Here is a 17,653-nt window from a genome sequence, read left to right on the forward strand (position 1 = left end):
TTTCACTTTCGCTCGTCCACCGTTCGATGGGATGGGCCCTCTTGTCTACGATCTCTGACCTGCTCGCATGTCATTTCGCCCCCCTTCCCTCCTTTTAGAACCAGATCGCCATGTCCCGTTTGCCCTTTTCCAATGCTGAAAGCCGGCCAGACCATCATCGTGCCCCGCGCGACTCACTAGAACTTGCTTCGCTCGCTTCCTCCCCCGATCCCGGTGCTGGATCCTCCCGCTCTTCCTCCCCCTCCGGCATTTCATCTTCGCGCAAGCTCTCCCTCGAGGACGAGGATCCTCTATCGAATTCCCATCAGCACACCACTTTCGAGTCCGGCCGACCCAGGTCGGCCCGCTCATATTCGGTATCGTCCGCTTTCGATTTCGGGAGAACGCTCTTTCCTTTGTCGCAGACCACCGGCGGTTATGCTCCCTTGGGTGCCCCATCTGCGCTAGATAGAGAGGCCGGGGTCGCCGATGGCTCCTTGGAAAGAAACAAGACCTTGACCTATCTGAATGGGCTTTCTCTGGTCGTTGGTTTGATCATCGGCTCCGGGATCTTCTCGTCCCCCAGTCAGGTCAATGTCAATGCGGGCTCTCCGGGCGCATCGCTTATTGCCTGGGTGGTTGCCGGCTTACTGGCATGGACGGGAGCGGCCAGCTACGCGGAGCTAGGAGGCGCGATTCCGCTGAACGGTGGCTCCCAGGTATACCTTTCTAAGATCTTCGGGGAGTTGGCGGGGTTCCTCTTCACCTGGTGTGCTGTCCTCGTTCTGAAGCCTGGCAGCGCGGCCATTATCGCCATCATATTTGGGGAATACGTTGTTCGTGCCGTGGTTGGGGCGGAGGTCGAACAGGTCAACCCCTGGATCAACAAGGCCGTCGCCGTGGGAGGTGTCTTCGTGGTCACCCTGTTGAACTGCGCCTCGACCCGAGTGGCCACCCGCCTCGGCGACGTTCTCATGTTCTTCAAATTCATCGCCTTGCTCGGGGTCACCGTTATCGGCATCGTTGTGGCTATCACTGGGCTTTCGTCAAGCGGGAGTGCGAGTGAAGAGTGGAAATCCGGCTGGTTTAAGGGTACAAGTGTGGATGTGTCGGCGTGGGCGCTTGCGCTGTATGCAGGCCTCTGGGCCTTTGACGGCTGGGACAATGTGCGTTTTACCATCCTCTTCAGCATCGGCCGCGTCCCTGCTGTCTGACTCAACGGACTAACGATGTGCAGACAAACTATGTGACGGGAGAATTCAAGAATCCCAACCGTGACCTTCCTCGTGTCATTCACACGACGATGCCGCTGGTCATCCTCAGCTATTTACTCGCCAATATCTCGTATTTTCTGGTTCTACCCCATTCGACCATCGAGGCGAGCAACACGGTGGTCGTTCAGTTCGGCGACAAGGTCTTTGGGTCCGTCGGGGCTCTGGTGTTTGCACTAATCGTCTCGGCGAGTTGTTTTGGCGCCCTCAACGCGACGATTTTCACGAGCGGACGGTTGGTCTACGCTGCCGGCAAGGAAGGTTATCTGCCGTCGGTGTTTGGCCACTTGTGGACTCGGGATTCACCCACCAGCGGCCGACTGCAGCGCCGGTCGTGCGCTGGCAAATTCCTCGCGCGCATCTTCGGGGAGGGCACCCGGATCGGTTACACCCCGATTTACGCGATGGCCTTGAACAGCGCGCTCACGCTCGTTTACGTCGTTGTGGGTGAATTCAGGACCCTGGTCACCTTTTACGGCGTGGCCGGCTATACCTTCTACTTCCTCACCGTGCTCGGCCTCATCGTTCTGAGGATCCGAGAGCCGCATCTGGAGCGCCCCTACAAAACGTGGATCTCCAATCCGATCATCTTCTGCTGCGTTAGCTTGTTCCTTCTTAGCAGGGCGGTCATTGCAGAGCCCCTGCAGACCCTGATTGTTGTGGCCTTCATCATCGCTGGAGTACCGGTTTACTTCTGGCGCATCTACCAGCGAGATGGCCGCAAAGCGTTGCCGGGGTGGAGATTCTGGCGATCGCGATAATCCACTAGCCAGCAGGACGTCCTAGCTTGGCTTGGATTCTTATGCACACTCTTCTGCCGCACCTATTTCTTTCTTACTTCCTCCATCACTCCCTCGCCAAAACCTATCATTTCTAGTTCTCCGGAGGTTGAGACGACCTTTTTTTTTTTTTTTTTTTTTTGCATTGGTCCGGTGTATTCGGGCGTAGATATCGCAAGGGACAGGCGGTTGTCGTCCCGCGCCAGGGGGAGGTTGGGTTGTTTTGTTCCTTTTCGACATGTGTTTTAATAGAAGCGGAAGAGTGTTTATAATCACGAATGGGTGGGATGGGTATATGAAATCTAGTGATCCACATATAATTAATAGTCATGAACGGTCATCAAAGAATGCGATTCGAAGCAAGAGGTCTGCCGTAGGCTTGCGTGTTTCACTGCGATGGCGATTCCGGGGGATCCTCGGAGAAACGAATCCCTCGTGGCCCAAAATTAGGCAGCGAAGGAGTCAATGCGGGCCGGGTGAATCAGGGGGAAGGACATGATGTCTCTGTATGGTCGTATGCGATACCCTTCGCCGACGCCGGTGAGACATTTCCTGGGGAGAGCGACCTACTCCGTAATCAATCCGGGGAATCCTATTCCTCAGCTCCACCCACGAAATGACGTGGAATCTTCCGAGAGATGCGGGAGTGATCGATTCCCTTTGGTTCTCCTCCCCCCGAGGGCCATCCCAGATTCGACTTCCATCTGGTCATGCATAGTAAGTCAACCGACGTGCAACATGTGGACTTCCCTCCCGAAACCCATGCGTCGTCAGGAAAGGCCGCCGTCAATCTCGCGTTGATGCTGGCTTGCGTGGTCTTCGGGGCGGCGTCGTTCTTGTTTGGCTTCGATGACAAGGTCATATCGCCCGTGGCGGCGCTGGAACCCTTTGTGAGTTTCCTGGTCCCGGCGGTTCGTGCGGGAGCTGATTGAGAAACACTACGCTGGACCTAGGTGGACCGGTACCAAGGCCTCAATCCTGCAACGGGCGTATACTCCATGACAGCTCGCAATCAGACCATCATCTTCTCCGTTCCACTAGTTGGCTCGATCTTTGGAGGCCTAGCCGCTTCTCCTCTGAACTTCCGCCTGGGTCGCAAACCCCCCGTGCTGATAGCATATGCCATCTCCATCGGCGGCGGACTAATTCAACTGTTTGCACCCAACCTGGCAGCCTTCGTTTCCGGTCGATTCGTGAACGCCATCGCCATGGGCATCGCCAATGGCACCGTCCCCTTGTACTTGTCCGAGGTGAGAATATGGCCACTCCCTCCCCCAGCTTACCTCGAAGGCGTCGTTCGGCATCACTGAGCTTGTTTGGTCTGCTAGGTAGTTCCCGCCTCCATGAGAGGCCGAAGCGTTTCGATAATCAACATCTTGAATGTGATGGCCGGGTTGATAGGAACAATCGTGGTGTTCGCCACCCAAAAGCTAGGCGGCAGGAAGTCCTATCTGATCCCCTTGGCGGTTCAATCCGCCGTGCCCGGGTTTCTCTTCGTCTGCACACTGCCTCTCCCGGAGAGTCCCCAGTGGCTGGTAGCCAAAGGTCGGATGGACCAGGCCCGGACGAACCTGCAAAAGCTGCGCGGGTTTGGCGAGCAGAGGGTGGAGGAAGAGCTTAGCATCATTAAGCACAGCGAACAGACCGAGCGAGAGCTGCGAGCCAGTGGCGACTTCTGGGAGATCTTCACCCGGCAACACCTTCAGCGAACCCTAACCGCCGGCTCCTTCTACTCCTTGAACCAGATATCTGGCGTGATCCTGTCTACGACATACAGCACGGTGTTTCTCGTCGAGATGGGGATCAAGGACCCCTTCACTCTGACCGTGATTGCGTCATGTTGCACACTTGCTGGCACCATTGCCGCACCTTTCGTGATCGACCGCAGTGGACGTCGTCCAACCGCTTTGGTAGGAATGTGCGTCCTGTTCATCATCGACGCCGTGGCAGGAGGGCTAGCGTTCAACCGAGGCGACCCGCAGTCGGCCCTGGCAATTGCAGCCTTGTCCTTCGTGTTCAATTTCTTCTGGGCCTCCTCGTTCGCGTCCTTGTCCAGTCTGATGCCCTCGGAAATCGCAACTCCCAAGCTCCGCCACCACACCATGGCCTATACAATTGCGTGTGCGCAAACCACCGCCGTGATCACTACGCTCGTCGTCCCACAACTAACGACAGCCGACACAGCAAATCTGGGAGCCAGGGCCTACCTTGTATTTGCCGGGTGCATGTTGTGCATTCTAATATTTACCTACTTCTCCATGCCCGAAACCAAAGATCGGACCTTTGCGGAAATCGACGAGATGTATGATGCTAAAGTGCCGGCGTGGAAATGGCGAAGGTATCAAACTTCAGAACGGGCCCGGACGGGCAAGAATTTCTTCACACGGGCAGACCGTAGTGGTTCGAGCAGTCCGTGTCCTAGGCCTTAGGACATATCTCTCGTCCTTGGCGTGTATGTATATTATCAACCTAATAGACACAAATCCCTATCCCCGGTAGCTCGAGATATGCCGGCTATATCGGTTTGATTCTCATCCATGTAAATATGTGTATCTCGTATATCCGCAAACAAATCCAACCTTTTTGACCGTGCTTCGCCTGCAAGAACGAGAGCGGCAGAAAGAAGGTCAAGACGAAATTAGGGGAGCGAAGTGGCAAAAATTGAACAGATTCGAGAATAGGTGCGACATGCTTTATTGGGGAGTCCAGCTCGTGTTTGCTTTGTCGTCGGTATGCGAAGTTCTCAAGAATGTCTTGTACTTTTCCAGAAATGGGTGGTTTCCGCCGCGAAGGCTGCTCAGCAGTAATAGGAAATCCTCTGCAAGGGAGTGTGATAACGAGGTAGCGCGTGTGGATTGCGATGTCGACTCTGAGAAATTCGTGGACGAATTCTCGGGGCCAGGAGCATTTTCGATGACGGGGCCAAGAACTAATCCATTTCCTCCGGGCAATCGAGCGCTGGACGAAACACCAATGGCACTGAGAGCGATATCATACAGCTTTTCAACCTGGTTCCGTAAGCTTGGGGAAGGCGTAATCTCCGATGGTGTCCAACACTCACAAGGCCAATTCCATGGGCCTCCATGGAGCTAAGGCGCAACGACTGACAAATTTTCAGCGTGTCCTTGGCAATGGAAACCGCATAGACAAAACAGAGCTCTTCATGGTCAGATGTAGGCTTCAAGAGTCCGTGTGCAGAACATAGAACCCATACACGATTTTGGAGCCACTTTTTGGTGATAAAGACATCGGCGCATTGGGTCTCCCGCAGACCCATTGCTGGATAAGCACCTTGAGAGCCACCTGAGGAGGACTTGCTGCGCTCAAACCAGTCGTACCCCTTATATCTTTCTGATTCACTGACACGGCTCAGATTTTGGTGGATGCCTAGGGCCTTCTGCTCAGTAAGTCTTTCGCAATACCCAGCATTTATGCTGCATCGTCGATTCCAGCAATCCACGACGTCTTCATCAACTGCATCAAACAGCTCCATCAAACGGGCTAGCCCCATCATGCCTTTGGCGTCTTTTTCATTGTGGACAATGATACCCGACACAAGACTATGAGTGGCGTTGTGGATAAAGTCATGAACCGAGCGCATACTAAAGCCTGGCTTTCCCCAGAAGGTTATGGGGTGTCTGCGCTGCAGCGCGTACGCTCTTTGTTTTGGAAAGCAAGTTAGATCGGAGCGCAAAATTCGGGGCGGGCCTCAAATACCATACCTCTCCGTGATGGATAAGACCAGGTAGGTTCGCAAGCGTTGGCCTTTCTCTTCGCTAGAAAGCTCCCGATATGAATCAGGGTTGTTTAGCCCCAGAGTGGCCGCAAGGTCGAGAGCCTCTCGCAACCGGAGCCACGCAGCATTATGCTGGTTGCTACCGAAGAGGCAGCCGAAGAGGAAGAAGCTCGTTAGGACAGCCTCGATAGTCGGGTGCTCCCCGAAATCGGAACAGCTCCGCATCTTGGTGGCCTCGTTCATCATCAATCTCGCCTGGTCTGCCCGAGATTGAGAGGTAGGGCGTTCATCTATCTCAATTGGCTGGGTTAGGGAAAAGGCGCACAACGCCAGTAACATCGAGCCGAACTGCGGGTTCCTCCGGTGCTCCTGGGACAACATTCGGACGAACAGGGACGACCGATTCAAAACGGGCAATGTCGGATGCAAGCGGTCGAAGTAGACGTCGATCCATGGTATCATGTTGGCTTCGACTATGGAAGGGGGCCATACTGTCTTCAGGCCAGTTGATTCGACTGGAGGGGGCCCGACGCTCGACACGGGAATGCTCGAAGATTCGACTGGCTGAGGCAATCCCGCCGGATCCGCCTCGCTCTGGATGATAGACGGCAGAGACGTTTTCAGGTAGATATTACTACCGGGGAAATCAAACATTGGCATCTGAGCATGCAGATTGTCCGGCAGCCAATACTCTACGTCATTCCTCTCGTTCCAACTGATTCCGCTATTGCTATGAGAATCAACCGAGGCGGCATCCGCCGCCCATCCCGGCGCAAGGGGAGGGGCATGAGGAGGCGCAAGGCCGACGGACAGATGAGCTTCACCCGGCATATGCCATGGCGTGGCCTCTTGCATGGAAGGAACCGCACCGAGTTGGTCTCCCTCCGGCAACGGGGCCTCGGTTTGATACGGAAAAGCAGTGGGAAACGATTGAGGCGCGGCCCGAGTGCGCGGGCTTTTGGCCGGCACATGGGTCTGTTGCTGCCGGATTTGCGATACGCGGCTTTTTCAATGACATTGGAGGTTAAGAAAGAACTCGCACATCGAGCAGCGACAAGGCTCAAGTGATTCGAAAAACTCACTGTCCGGTAGGACCCCGTTTCTTCTGTGGCTGGAAAAAGGTACAATCAAAGCCCATGGACACGCAGGCTTTGCATGGGTGCGAAAGACTACACTGTTAAGCGGTACTGACTAGGTTAGCATACAGCATGGCCCGGTTTTCACCCCCACTATTGGATGGCAAAGAAGGAGGGGCCAAAAGAGACGGAGGGCATCTGCTTGCCTTAATCTTGCGGAATTTGCATTGGTCGCACGCTCTTTTCGCGATAGTCCCCGACGTCTTCCTTCGGGAATCTGAGCGAATGGCTCCCGCCGGGGTTGGCACGGCGGCATCCGAGGTCGGGTTCATGCTGGCATAATTTAATTCAGAACGAATCAATTGGGCTGGCTATTATATAGGTGGACTCGAGTGACGCGAACCGGTCCACACTAGGCGGAAGCGAGACGTGGAGCTTGAGATGTGTCTTAAGAGTTCAAGATGGAGAATAAGGCCAATAGTTCTGCAGGACCGAACCGAGTTGAAGAAGAAGATCTGGAGAAGGGAAAAAAAGGCAGGGGAAGCCGGGCCCGAAAAAAAGGGAAAAAAAAAAAAAAAAAAAAAAAAAGGAAGGGACGGCCGTGGAGGCCCCGCGTTACGGGAGTCTGTCTGTCCGACGGTCCGTATGGTACGTCCGTATGTACGGAGATGTACGCGGTATCCAGTATCGTACGGAGACCTATAGTACTAGACAGGAAGGTACTGCCAGGTACCTCTCTTATCTCGCAATTCCCGATTCATATTCATACCTACTCCCTAGTCTTATCTCTAACCCCCTCCTTCGTGCCCTACTTAAGGTAGGTACATACATACTATTGATTCGTCTACCCCGTACCTTACAAAATCCGTTCAACTCAATCCGGTCGCCAGCAACGCAGAATAAAATATTTTTTTAAAAAAAAAAAATGGGTAGCCTTCAATCATGGGCGCAGACCGTTTCCAAGAAACGATCCCAGCGCGACCAGGCGTTGAAGCCTTATATGACCTTGAATGTGGACCAACGACCCCCTCAGGTCCCCCGGGTGCAGGATCGCTCATGTCTCTGGGACGATCCTCTTTCCCAGGAGATCACGGAGATTGACAATATAGCCTCTTTGCTGGAGCAGTTAAGGCTGACCAAATTCACCGCCGAGCAGGTGGTGCGGGCTTACATCAAAAGGTACCAACCGTCCATGCCATCCTTCTTGGTGAGCCAATTGCCCGCTTGGAGTGGATTGAACTAACGAATGTTGGAATCCAGGGCAGTGGTCGCGCACCAACTGGTAAGAGTCATGGAAGGGTATGCTTCACCGATGAACACGTATTAACCACGGCAGGGCATCGATAGACCAACTGTATCACAGAAGTGATCTTTGGAGATGCTTTGGCTCAGGCTCGAGCATTGGATCGCGACTTCCGAGAGACCGGCCAACTCAAGGGACCGCTCCACGGCATCCCACTCACGGTCAAAGACCAGTTTAATGTCAAAGGAGTCGATAGTACTCTAGGCTATGTGGGACGCTCCTTTGCTCCCGCTGCAGAAGATGCTGTTCTCATTCAGATGCTAAAAAGCATGGGTGCAGTGGTTCTGGCTAAGTCGAATCTGCCGCAGAGCATCATGGTATGCCATCCTCTGAACGATCCTATTCCCACTGGAGTATGAATCTGATCCTGTGTTAAGTGGGCAGAAACGGAGAATCCTCTATGGGGACTGACCGTCAACCCGCGAAATCCGGAATTCACGCCGGGCGGCTCGACCGGGGGAGAAAGTGTTCTCCTGGCCTTGCATGGCTCTCTTCTAGGTCTGGGAACGGATATAGGTGGCAGTATCAGGATTCCTCAGAGCATCATGGGCTTGTACGGCTTCAAACCTAGTGTGAGTGCCTCGTCCCCCCCCCTCTCTCTCTGCTCACTTCGAACCCGCCTCCTCCTAGAGGGTCTGGCCTCAAATCCCGAGACACCATAGTAACCTGGGGAGCAGAGCGGTAGACTTCCATACTACGGGGTTCCGGTCTCCACAGAAGGACAGGAACATGTTCCTTCAGCTGTAGGGCCAATGGCTCGGGATCTGTCTTCTATATGCTACGTAAGTCGGTTGATCGCGAATGCCAGACCTTGGGAATTGGATCCCCGATGTGCTCCTCTAGAATGGAACGAAGGGGTTTTCCAGTCCATACAAAGTCGGCCCATGGTAATTGGCTTGATTCTGGATGACGGCGTGGTCAAAATCCACCCCCCTATCGAAAGGGCGCTCCGAGAGTTAACCGTGAAGTTGAAAGCCGCGGGTCATGAGGTACTTACCTGGGATGCGTCAGATCACCTGGAATATATCCGGCTGATGGATCGTTACTATACGGTCGATGGCTGTGAAGACATTCGTCGCGACGTTGATGTAGCCGGAGAGCCACTCATACCCCACGTGGAAGCACTCGTCAAGCGAGGGGAGGCCATTTCAGTCTATGACTACTGGCAACTCAATAAGCAGAAGATCGCACTGCAGAAAAAATACCTCGACAAGTGGAATGCGACGCGATCTGCGTTGGGACAACCGGTTGATATCCTCTTGTCCCCCACCATGCCGCACTCGGCGATTCCCCATCGTGGGGTGCGATGGGTTGGATACACGAAAATTTGGAATCTGCTCGACTACCCCGCGGTCACTCTTCCCGTTGACCAGGTGAGACTAGGGGTGGACGACCTTCCGGAGGAGCCATATCAACCACGAAACGAGCTCGACGCCTGGAATTGGAGTCTATATGATGTAAAGGCCATGGAGGGTCACCCGATTGGGGTACAGATTATCGGGCCGAAGCTCAATGAAGAGAAGGTGTTGGGAGCTGCGGGCGCTATCGAGAGGATTTGGAGAGGGCAATGAGCAGGACTAAGCAAAAAGAATGGTAGATACTGAACTCAATGAATCCATTCGTTGCCATTGATCTTCGGGGTTCTCCAAGGAGTACTTACTGCGACGTACTCCGATAGTACTCTGTAGGTATTCCCCCACTTTTCGGTTCTTGGGGTGGGGGGCATGCAGCCCTCCACTTGGGAAGTTGGAGTAACAATCAAGAGCCTAGGTTGGAGAGTTGGAGTTAATCCGTGGTGATAAGCGGAGGATGCTTTAGTCAGGGATTATCCGGATGATAAGCCATGTGCTTATCGTCACCGGACTTCCCCACTCTTCGACCGTGAGCAGGGATATTTATACTAGGTATATGGCAGCTTGAAATCTCCCTGTCAACCCCCAAACCGTTCATCAGCCGGAAGAGAAGAACCATGGGCAAGAAACGAGTCTTGGTCAGTTACGGCGTCGACATCGACGCCGTGGCCGGTTGGCTGGGATCATACGGCGGCGAGGACAGCGCCAATGACATCAGTCGAGGTGAGCTTGCTCGCCGCATACATTAGAGAGAGGCCCAACACTGATTCCACTGGTAGGCTTGTTTGCCGGCCACATTGGCACCATGCGTCTTCTGAAGATGTTCCAGAAATACGACATCAAAGCAACGTGGTTCATTCCTGGCCATTCCCTGGAGACCTTCCCGGAAGAATGCGCAAAGATCCGGGACGCCGGCCATGAGATTGGATTGCACGGATACAGCCACGAGAATCCGGCAGACATGACGATCGAGCAGCAGCGGGACATCCTCGATAAGACCTATCGCATGCTCCTGGACTTTTGCGGCAAGCCACCTCGTGGTATGGTTGCACCATGGTGGGAAACGAGCAAAGAGATGACGGACCTCTTGCTTTCCTATGGGGTCGAATACGACCACTCCATGTCTCACCATGATTGCCAGATGTATTGGCTCCGTACGGGAGACACCTGGACGAAGATCGATTACAGCCAGAAGGCGGAAACATGGATGAAACCGTTGAATCGCGGCCAAGAAACTGGGTTGGTAGAAATTCCGGGCAACTGGTACATTGATGATCTGCCTCCGATGATGTTTATCAAGTCGGCTCCCAACAGCCACGGATGGGTAAACCCAAGAGATATCGAGGATATCTGGAAGGTTTGTCCAAATTCCCAGTCTAGATACCTCTCTCCCGTTGGTCTGAAGCTGATCAAAAGCTCAGGACCACTTTGACTACTTTTATCGAGAATATGACGAGTTTGTCTTCCCCATGACCATCCACCCGGATGTGTCGGGTCGCCCACATGTTCTTCTCATGCACGAGAGGTGAGCCACCGTCCGATCGTGATGGTTGATGATGGTTTTTCTTAGGGGGGTGCTGATTCGCATTTAGGATTATCGAGCATATCAACAAGCATGAGGGTGTGGAATGGGTGACTATGGAGCAAATGTGTGATGATTTCAAGACCAAAAACAAACCGCCGGAGGGCGCGAGAATGCCGTCTGCTCCTGCGTTGGAGAAATGATAGCAGAACATGCCATGGGCTCGGTTTCTATCACTAGCAAAACTAACTTGTGCCCTCCCCCTTCAGCTGTATCAGCTATGGTGTCATTTATACCAGCCCACCTAATTTGAATGCGATGAATGCGATGATACCCGGCACATTCGTTCGGGAATGGTGGCGCCTAGTAACTCTATATAATTCCCACATTGGAAATAAAAAATCATGGACCATTTTTGCCTGTGCTATCCAAACGCCTAAAAAACACCAACCAAATGATATGCCAGGAAAGAGATGTCGTTTCATTTTCGCTTTTTTGGTTCGTTTCTTAGGCCTTCGGAGGCTCGAATAGCTGGGGTTTCATGTTGATCTTGCAGAGTTTCGATATGCAGCCGCTCAATTGAAGCAAGGATTGTACACCATCTAAGATGCGCATATGCGTAAACCCGATCTCTCGGATGAACTCTAGCTTGGAATGCTCCGACAGAGTCGGGATAGTCTTGGTGACTCGAAACATGGTACTGATGATATCATGAGAAGAGTATCCTAGGTTCCTATAGGGAAGTTAGAACAGTTGTTGGAACACCACTGTAGTCATTGGCCACACAACATACCATAGCTCGTTCAGGGATTCCAAGGCAGCATCCACCTTGCCCTCCCAGCAGGCCTTGATCATCGCCTGCACCTTGATAGGATGGGGGCTGTCAACCACCCGGAACACATTGTCTCCGCTAACAAACCCGAAGCCAGACCATGTACTCTGGAGGTTGTTGATCGCTTGGCGCATGTCTCCCTCGGCACTGAACACCAAGGCGGCAATGCCATCTTCCGTATGCTCCACCTTTTCGGCCTCGCAAACTTGCTTTAACCGCTTGACAACCTGGGTGTCCGTCAACCGGGCATAGCGGAGGATAGCACATCGCGACTGAATAGGCTCGATGATTTTATTGGACTGGTTGCAGGCGAACGCGAATCGTGTGGTAGACGAATAGATCTCCATCGTTCGCCGGAGCGCTTGTTGGGCACCCGGCGTCATACTAGAGGATACGGTTGGACACGGTCAGGATAAGTTAGGGGATACCAGGCTCTGTATACATACCTATCGGCTTCGTCAAGTATAACAATCTTGTGACGGCCTGGTGACAGAGTGACCTTCTTCTGAGCAAATCCCTTGATCCTGTTGCGGACCACATCGATACCTGGATAGCTTGTCAGACGCCGAGGGCCTCCCAGATCTCTAGAGAAAATCCTCCAGTCAAATACCTCTCTCGTCACTGGCATTCAATTCCAACACCGCCTCCTTATATGCGTCACCCAACAATTGTCTCGCCAAACACAGTATCGAAGTCGTCTTTCCGATACCCGGCATTCCCGAGATGATAACATGAGGCATGTTCCCATCTTTCGCGATAATATTCAAACGTTCGATTGTCTCTGTGTTTCCGACGATGTCATCGAGAAAGACGGGGCGATATTTCTCGACCCTGTGGGGAGCTGGCCGTTAGAGCTAGGCTTCACCGGGTTGGAGTCGAGAGGGTTGGTTATATGCATACCAAGGCAGCTCGTAGTCGGGTGGAGCTCCCGTTGTGACAGCTTTGAGGCCATTGCGGGCAGCACTGGCGGAAGATTCGGCTTGGGCCATGATAACGACTTGGGATGCGCAGGGGCGGGGAGTTGACGAAATAGCGAGGCCGATGTCGAGAAGGACGCGAAAACCGACGCGTCGAGCTCCCGTGGATTTGGCCCGATTGGGATGAATTCTCCTTTACGGGACATGACGCAAGTTACCACTTTCCGGAGTGTAAATAACAGAGATCTCCGTCTGTATACTGTACTGTATGTATGTATATTACATTACTGCGCCTCGGTACAGGCCTTACCGTCTTACAATCTTACCTTACCGGGCTACCTACCTTCTATCTTACTATCTTACATACATCCGCACCTTCTTCTCTTCCCATCCTCTCATCTCCAACTCAATCCCATAGGCGTCGCTCTAACATCGTATGATATTGCAATATCCTTATCTCGCTCGATACATCCGTCAACAGGATCCGGGCCAATCACTTGCGTGAACTACCCCCTACCGCAATGGGAGCAACCTCCGTCCGCCGCAATATTTTCCATCACCATCTGAGTCGACGGCCAGTGTCTGCCGCCCCTTCGAATGCCTCGGTGCAACTTACTGGCAGCGCAGCTAACCACGGTGTCTCCGGTCTTTCCTCGCACATGCTATCGTCCGCTGCGTCTGAATCTACCTCGTCTCTCAGCTCGGGCCCAGTCGACAATGGAGAAATTGTGACTCGGGACAAGAACGGCGGCTACAAGCTCGACATCCCCGTTCTTCCGCCGATTGCTGGACAGGAAGGTGAAGATGAGATGGAGGGTGTCGAGGGTGGGGGCATGTCCGGAGGCCCTGGGGCCAGAGGTACCGATCCTACGGCGCAGGCAGGCATGAGTGAACGGGAAAAAAAGAGTACGCTGCGGACCTCAATGGCCCCCTTCTCAGGAGTCAGTTGATGCTAATTGTGATCCCACTCGAAATCCAGAGATTGAGGCAACTTTGGTGGAAATGATGTGCCGAAGCCGCAACAGACAACTGAGCAGTGAACCGGCTGGTAAGTACTATCTAAGTGTTTTTCGTCAGTTGTAGTCGAAACAACTTTGCCTTCCGTGTCGGTCAACTGGAGCCTCGAAGCTGATTCTTAAAAAGAAATTCTAACCCTCATCCACCAAAGCCTCCGGAATAAAGTAGCCGCGTTGGACGAAGACAATTGGATGTACGAACCAGAAAGCGACGCAGGGCTCTGATAGCGGCGCATGCGGGCAAACTGCATCCTCGTCCGCAAAGCTCCGAAACCTCCTGCGTATCACATGGTACGGAAACCGCAACTTGTCTAATCGAGCTCCGGATTCGCCGGCGGCGCCTCGACCTTTCTCGATTGTCCCCGGCCTCCTTGTACTCTCCGACCCCCCGTGCCCTCCTGACCTCCTCCAAACAACATGCTGCCCATCATATCTAACAGCGGGTTGCCTTGCCGGGGAATTTTGATCGCAAAATACTGCTCTCCAATCTGGGCTAATGCGTCGTCCCATATACCCACCTCTTGGATCTGTGCCGCGTAGTGTGCAGTGAGCTGCTTGAAAAGGTCTGCGCTACCACGCTGGATCGTGAGGAGTAGCATATTCAGGAAATTTAGCAATGGGAGCGCGGGGAAGACTCGGACATCGGAACTCGCACTGCTAATCCCTTGCGAGCCAAGAGCGGGATTGGAGGAAGAAAGCCGCGATGTAAAGATAAGAAGGGCTTTGTTGGCATTGCGCAGGTTACCCGTTAGAATGTACGGAAACACTGCGCGTGATGCATAGATCGCGGCAGTATGCGGTTCATCGTTGGTGTACCATTCATACTCAAGCTTTGCCAGCGTTTCGGCGGATTCAGACGTTCCGAGGATGAGATGCTTCTCGGCCTCGTACGGTTCATGGTCTGCAGATTATAATTAGGAATGGATATTTGGTGTACCCAGAATATACGGACCTTCGGCGTAAACTGATCCGGCAGCATGATGCAATTCCGGGTCTCCTCTCTCCAAAGGCCCAAACCGTCCACTCCAGCCGATTAGCTCCTGGATGAATCGCTTGCGGGTGGGTTCCTCGGGAGGAAACTCGTGAAGGATCTCGACAAGGCGCTCTGTCATGAAGAATCGTCGTCAGTCAAGTTTCGCATGCAGGGAGCATCGAGATCAACTTTTCCGAGCACGGCCGTCTGTATCATTATCCCCTCCCACGATTTCCCAGCCTGCCTTGGTGTACACTTCGACAACCAGCATAATGGCGAGATCTCCTCCACTGGCGGATGCACCTTGCTGAGATCCGGCTCTCAGGAGAGCGGTCGCACCGCCAGCCAGAAGCTCCGCGGCAGCATCGTAATTTGCTTGCTTGATGTATCGCGCGGCGATGACACGCAGTTGTTGATGCGCTTCGTAGTAAGCCCCGGAAGCGATTCTAGAGAGGACATAACCAAAAGGTTAGTATTGGTTCTTCACGCATTGATTTAAACCCCAGCAGAAGAGTGAGGGCTAGCCCGGCACAAATACGGAGGATTCACTTTTCTCGTTGACGGGCAATAGTCTTGTCGATACGCGAAGTCATCGTGATTTCTAGGCTCCCCGCGAGAGCTCCCAAATAAGATAGTCAAAAAGAAATAGGAGGGGGAGTCAAAATGGGATCGTGGTGGTTGTTGCACTTGTCGAAAAAGTGGTGGGGGAGGAGGGAAGGGCCAGAAGATCGATTGATGATGGACGAACGGCTCTTGGCTCGGCCTGAATACTTGCGACTCTACTTACTTCTCATCCTCCTCCACCCACTTACCATCAAGATCCCTGATTCTCACCCGACCAGTCCGAAGGCATTTTCTTGATTTACGGACACAGTTGACCAGCCAATGCGCGCGACCTTACCCAAGAATTGACTGATTCATAATGGACCGTAAGGTTTTTGATATCCAGCCCATTGGCCGATTCTACGGCTCCAGCACCTCTATCCGACGTCCCAGGGTGCGCTCATCTTTCTTCCTTTCTCTCTCTCTCTCTCTCTCTCTCTCTCTCTTGGCGCGCATACGTTGGTGTGCAGACCCGATGTAACCATCTTCTAGGAAATCGCTTGCTTTTCGTATGACGATGAACATCAGTTTCATCTCGGAGAGCCGTCCCTGCGGTACTATTATCCACCGCGTCTTCCGGCGGATTTAAATCGTGGCTTTGAAAGCTTCCAAAAACTGGATGATTCGGCCGATGAGCATCTAGATGCCCTTCTGGGTACAATTCTTGCTGTCGAAAAGGACACGGGGAAGAAATGCGAGGCCGACGTCATCACCTGGAGAGGCATGATGACCAAGGTCAGTAACCGAACAGTCGCCCGGACCCATGTGGAAGTCTTCCCCTAATACGTTTGCAACGTTGCCTAGATCTTGACCGCTCCGTTTGATACGATGAACGGGTGAGTGGCCTCTACTGTTTGACTGTTTGGCGCCATTGCCTAACTCACAGTTGTAGATGGGAAATGAACGCGACATGTTTCCAGGTGAATGCCCCCCTGTGTTCGGATTCATGGTACATACGGCTGACCCTCAAATGTTAGGGAACAATGTACGTAGGCCTCAAAGCTTACCATGCCAGCCATAAACGGCTCTGACAGGCGCCAGTTTTATCGAAGAAAACAATGCCTACAAAAACCACCAAAAACGGTTGCAGCACACTCAAAGAATGCCTCCGGGAATGCCCTCTCAGGAGATGATGGCCTACTGGGGTAATGCATATACCCTATACCGGCTATGTTTTCCCCACTGACAAGTGTAGGTTATAAATTTGAGACCCTTTCTCTTCTCGATCAGCCTTGGGACGCGACTCCTCGCGACAAGATTGAGTCTCGTGAGGAGCTGATCGTGAACAACAATGCGCAATATTGCTCTGTCGTCCGGACAGGTATTGGTAGTGCCCGGCTAGTGATTGGTGGCGAGGTTGATGCCGGTATGTTAAAAGATAAAACAAGAACGAACCCCAGTTGCTCTTTTCGGTTGTTATCAGATCATCTGGTCATGCCTTCTAACCTTACGTGCTAGTTTGGGATTCCAAACCTGACCGCAAAGAAGATCCGATCAACTGGGTGGAGCTTAAGACCTCAGCCGAGATCAAGAATGACCGAGATATGATCAAATATGAGCGAAAACTCCTGAAGTTCTGGGCTCAATCTTTTCTACTTGGCGTTCCGAAGATCATCGTGGGATTCCGTGACCAACAAGGCATTGTCCACCGGCTAGAGGAACTTGACACGGCAAGCTTACCCGGCAAGGTCAAGAAGATGGGGAAAGGAACATGGGATGGTAACATTTGCATCAACTTTGCTGCTGCATTTCTTGACTGTATGAATAGCCCCCTCATTCTCAATATTGGTATTCTCGGTCCGTTCAACAATCGGCTAATGTATATGTACCAGGGCTAAAATCAACGATCTGCGAAGAAGGAACCTGGAGAATTCGAAAGCTTGAAAAGTCCTCCGTTATCGAAGTTTTCAAGACCGAAGAAAGCGGGACGGGCGATATTCTTTCTTCCTCGTTTTCGAATTGGCGATCCTCGTCTTGATCAAACCCTGGCTGATACGCTCTTTGGCTGTTGACTCTCTAAAGGCTTTCAGGCCAACGAGTGTCATCCTTGAACCCATACTGGGAATGCACCTGATTCGCGAAGGAAAAGCTACGCGCAAGTCCTAGTCGTGACTAATTCCAGTTGCTTCGCGTTGACTCATGGCGTGGCATTTCAAGCATCGACATCAATACCATGCCACTAGCATATGATTTGTGACGCAGGCATGGGTTACATTACATCAAAGGTGATGACGAAGGATCCTTTTCTAGGCGGCTGCGTCCGGACCATAGTGCATGTGATTTAGATAGTTGCA

The 17,653-nt window shown here is 52.8% G+C and overlaps 6 protein-coding genes across 6 annotated transcripts; 4 read left to right on the plus strand and 2 right to left on the minus strand.

Moving 5' to 3' along the window:
• Window positions 1–110: 110 nt before the first annotated feature.
• P170DRAFT_447161 (amino acid/polyamine transporter) lies at window positions 111–9,715 on the plus strand (the record flags this gene model as incomplete). The annotated part of the gene is made up of 6 exons (XM_024850856.1): window positions 111–1,145; window positions 1,217–1,986; window positions 7,775–8,048; window positions 8,189–8,461; window positions 8,522–8,716; window positions 8,822–9,715. The coding sequence occupies 6 exons, from the start codon at window positions 111–113 to the stop codon at window positions 9,713–9,715; spliced, it is 3,441 nt and encodes a 1,146-aa protein (XP_024704816.1).
• A 303-nt stretch (window positions 9,716–10,018) lies between these two features.
• On the plus strand, window positions 10,019–11,426 carry P170DRAFT_384515 (polysaccharide deacetylase family protein). The gene is made up of 4 exons (XM_024845680.1): window positions 10,019–10,219; window positions 10,276–10,853; window positions 10,918–11,021; window positions 11,089–11,426. The coding sequence occupies exons 1-4, from the start codon at window positions 10,114–10,116 to the stop codon at window positions 11,219–11,221; spliced, it is 921 nt and encodes a 306-aa protein (XP_024704817.1). The 5' UTR covers window positions 10,019–10,113; the 3' UTR covers window positions 11,222–11,426.
• Window positions 11,427–11,525: 99 nt separating this feature from the next.
• On the minus strand, window positions 11,526–12,839 carry P170DRAFT_357373 (replication factor C subunit 4; the record flags this gene model as incomplete). The annotated part of the gene is made up of 5 exons (XM_024844215.1): window positions 11,526–11,751; window positions 11,812–12,234; window positions 12,297–12,396; window positions 12,461–12,681; window positions 12,751–12,839. The coding sequence occupies 5 exons, from the start codon at window positions 12,837–12,839 to the stop codon at window positions 11,526–11,528; spliced, it is 1,059 nt and encodes a 352-aa protein (XP_024704818.1).
• A 449-nt stretch (window positions 12,840–13,288) lies between these two features.
• P170DRAFT_475807 (uncharacterized protein) lies at window positions 13,289–14,008 on the plus strand (the record flags this gene model as incomplete). Its single annotated transcript, XM_024853289.1, has 3 exons — window positions 13,289–13,673; window positions 13,747–13,815; window positions 13,911–14,008. 3 exons carry the CDS (start codon window positions 13,289–13,291, stop codon window positions 14,006–14,008), a joined length of 552 nt encoding a protein of 183 aa, XP_024704819.1.
• Window positions 14,009–14,094: 86 nt separating this feature from the next.
• P170DRAFT_358451 (protein GET4) lies at window positions 14,095–15,349 on the minus strand (the record flags this gene model as incomplete). The annotated part of the gene is made up of 4 exons (XM_024844295.1): window positions 14,095–14,684; window positions 14,736–14,888; window positions 14,946–15,202; window positions 15,306–15,349. 4 exons carry the CDS (start codon window positions 15,347–15,349, stop codon window positions 14,095–14,097), a joined length of 1,044 nt encoding a protein of 347 aa, XP_024704820.1.
• A 329-nt stretch (window positions 15,350–15,678) lies between these two features.
• Window positions 15,679–17,337, plus strand: P170DRAFT_357729 (DXO/RAI1 family decapping nuclease; the record flags this gene model as incomplete). The annotated part of the gene is made up of 8 exons (XM_024844237.1): window positions 15,679–15,753; window positions 15,852–16,094; window positions 16,164–16,195; window positions 16,252–16,293; window positions 16,401–16,504; window positions 16,555–16,725; window positions 16,818–17,117; window positions 17,192–17,337. 8 exons carry the CDS (start codon window positions 15,679–15,681, stop codon window positions 17,335–17,337), a joined length of 1,113 nt encoding a protein of 370 aa, XP_024704821.1.
• Between the last annotated feature and the right edge of the window lie 316 nt (window positions 17,338–17,653).

This window comes from Aspergillus steynii, assembly GCF_002849105.1.
Source record: "Aspergillus steynii IBT 23096 chromosome Unknown P170scaffold_4, whole genome shotgun sequence".
Taxonomy (NCBI): domain Eukaryota; kingdom Fungi; phylum Ascomycota; class Eurotiomycetes; order Eurotiales; family Aspergillaceae; genus Aspergillus; species Aspergillus steynii.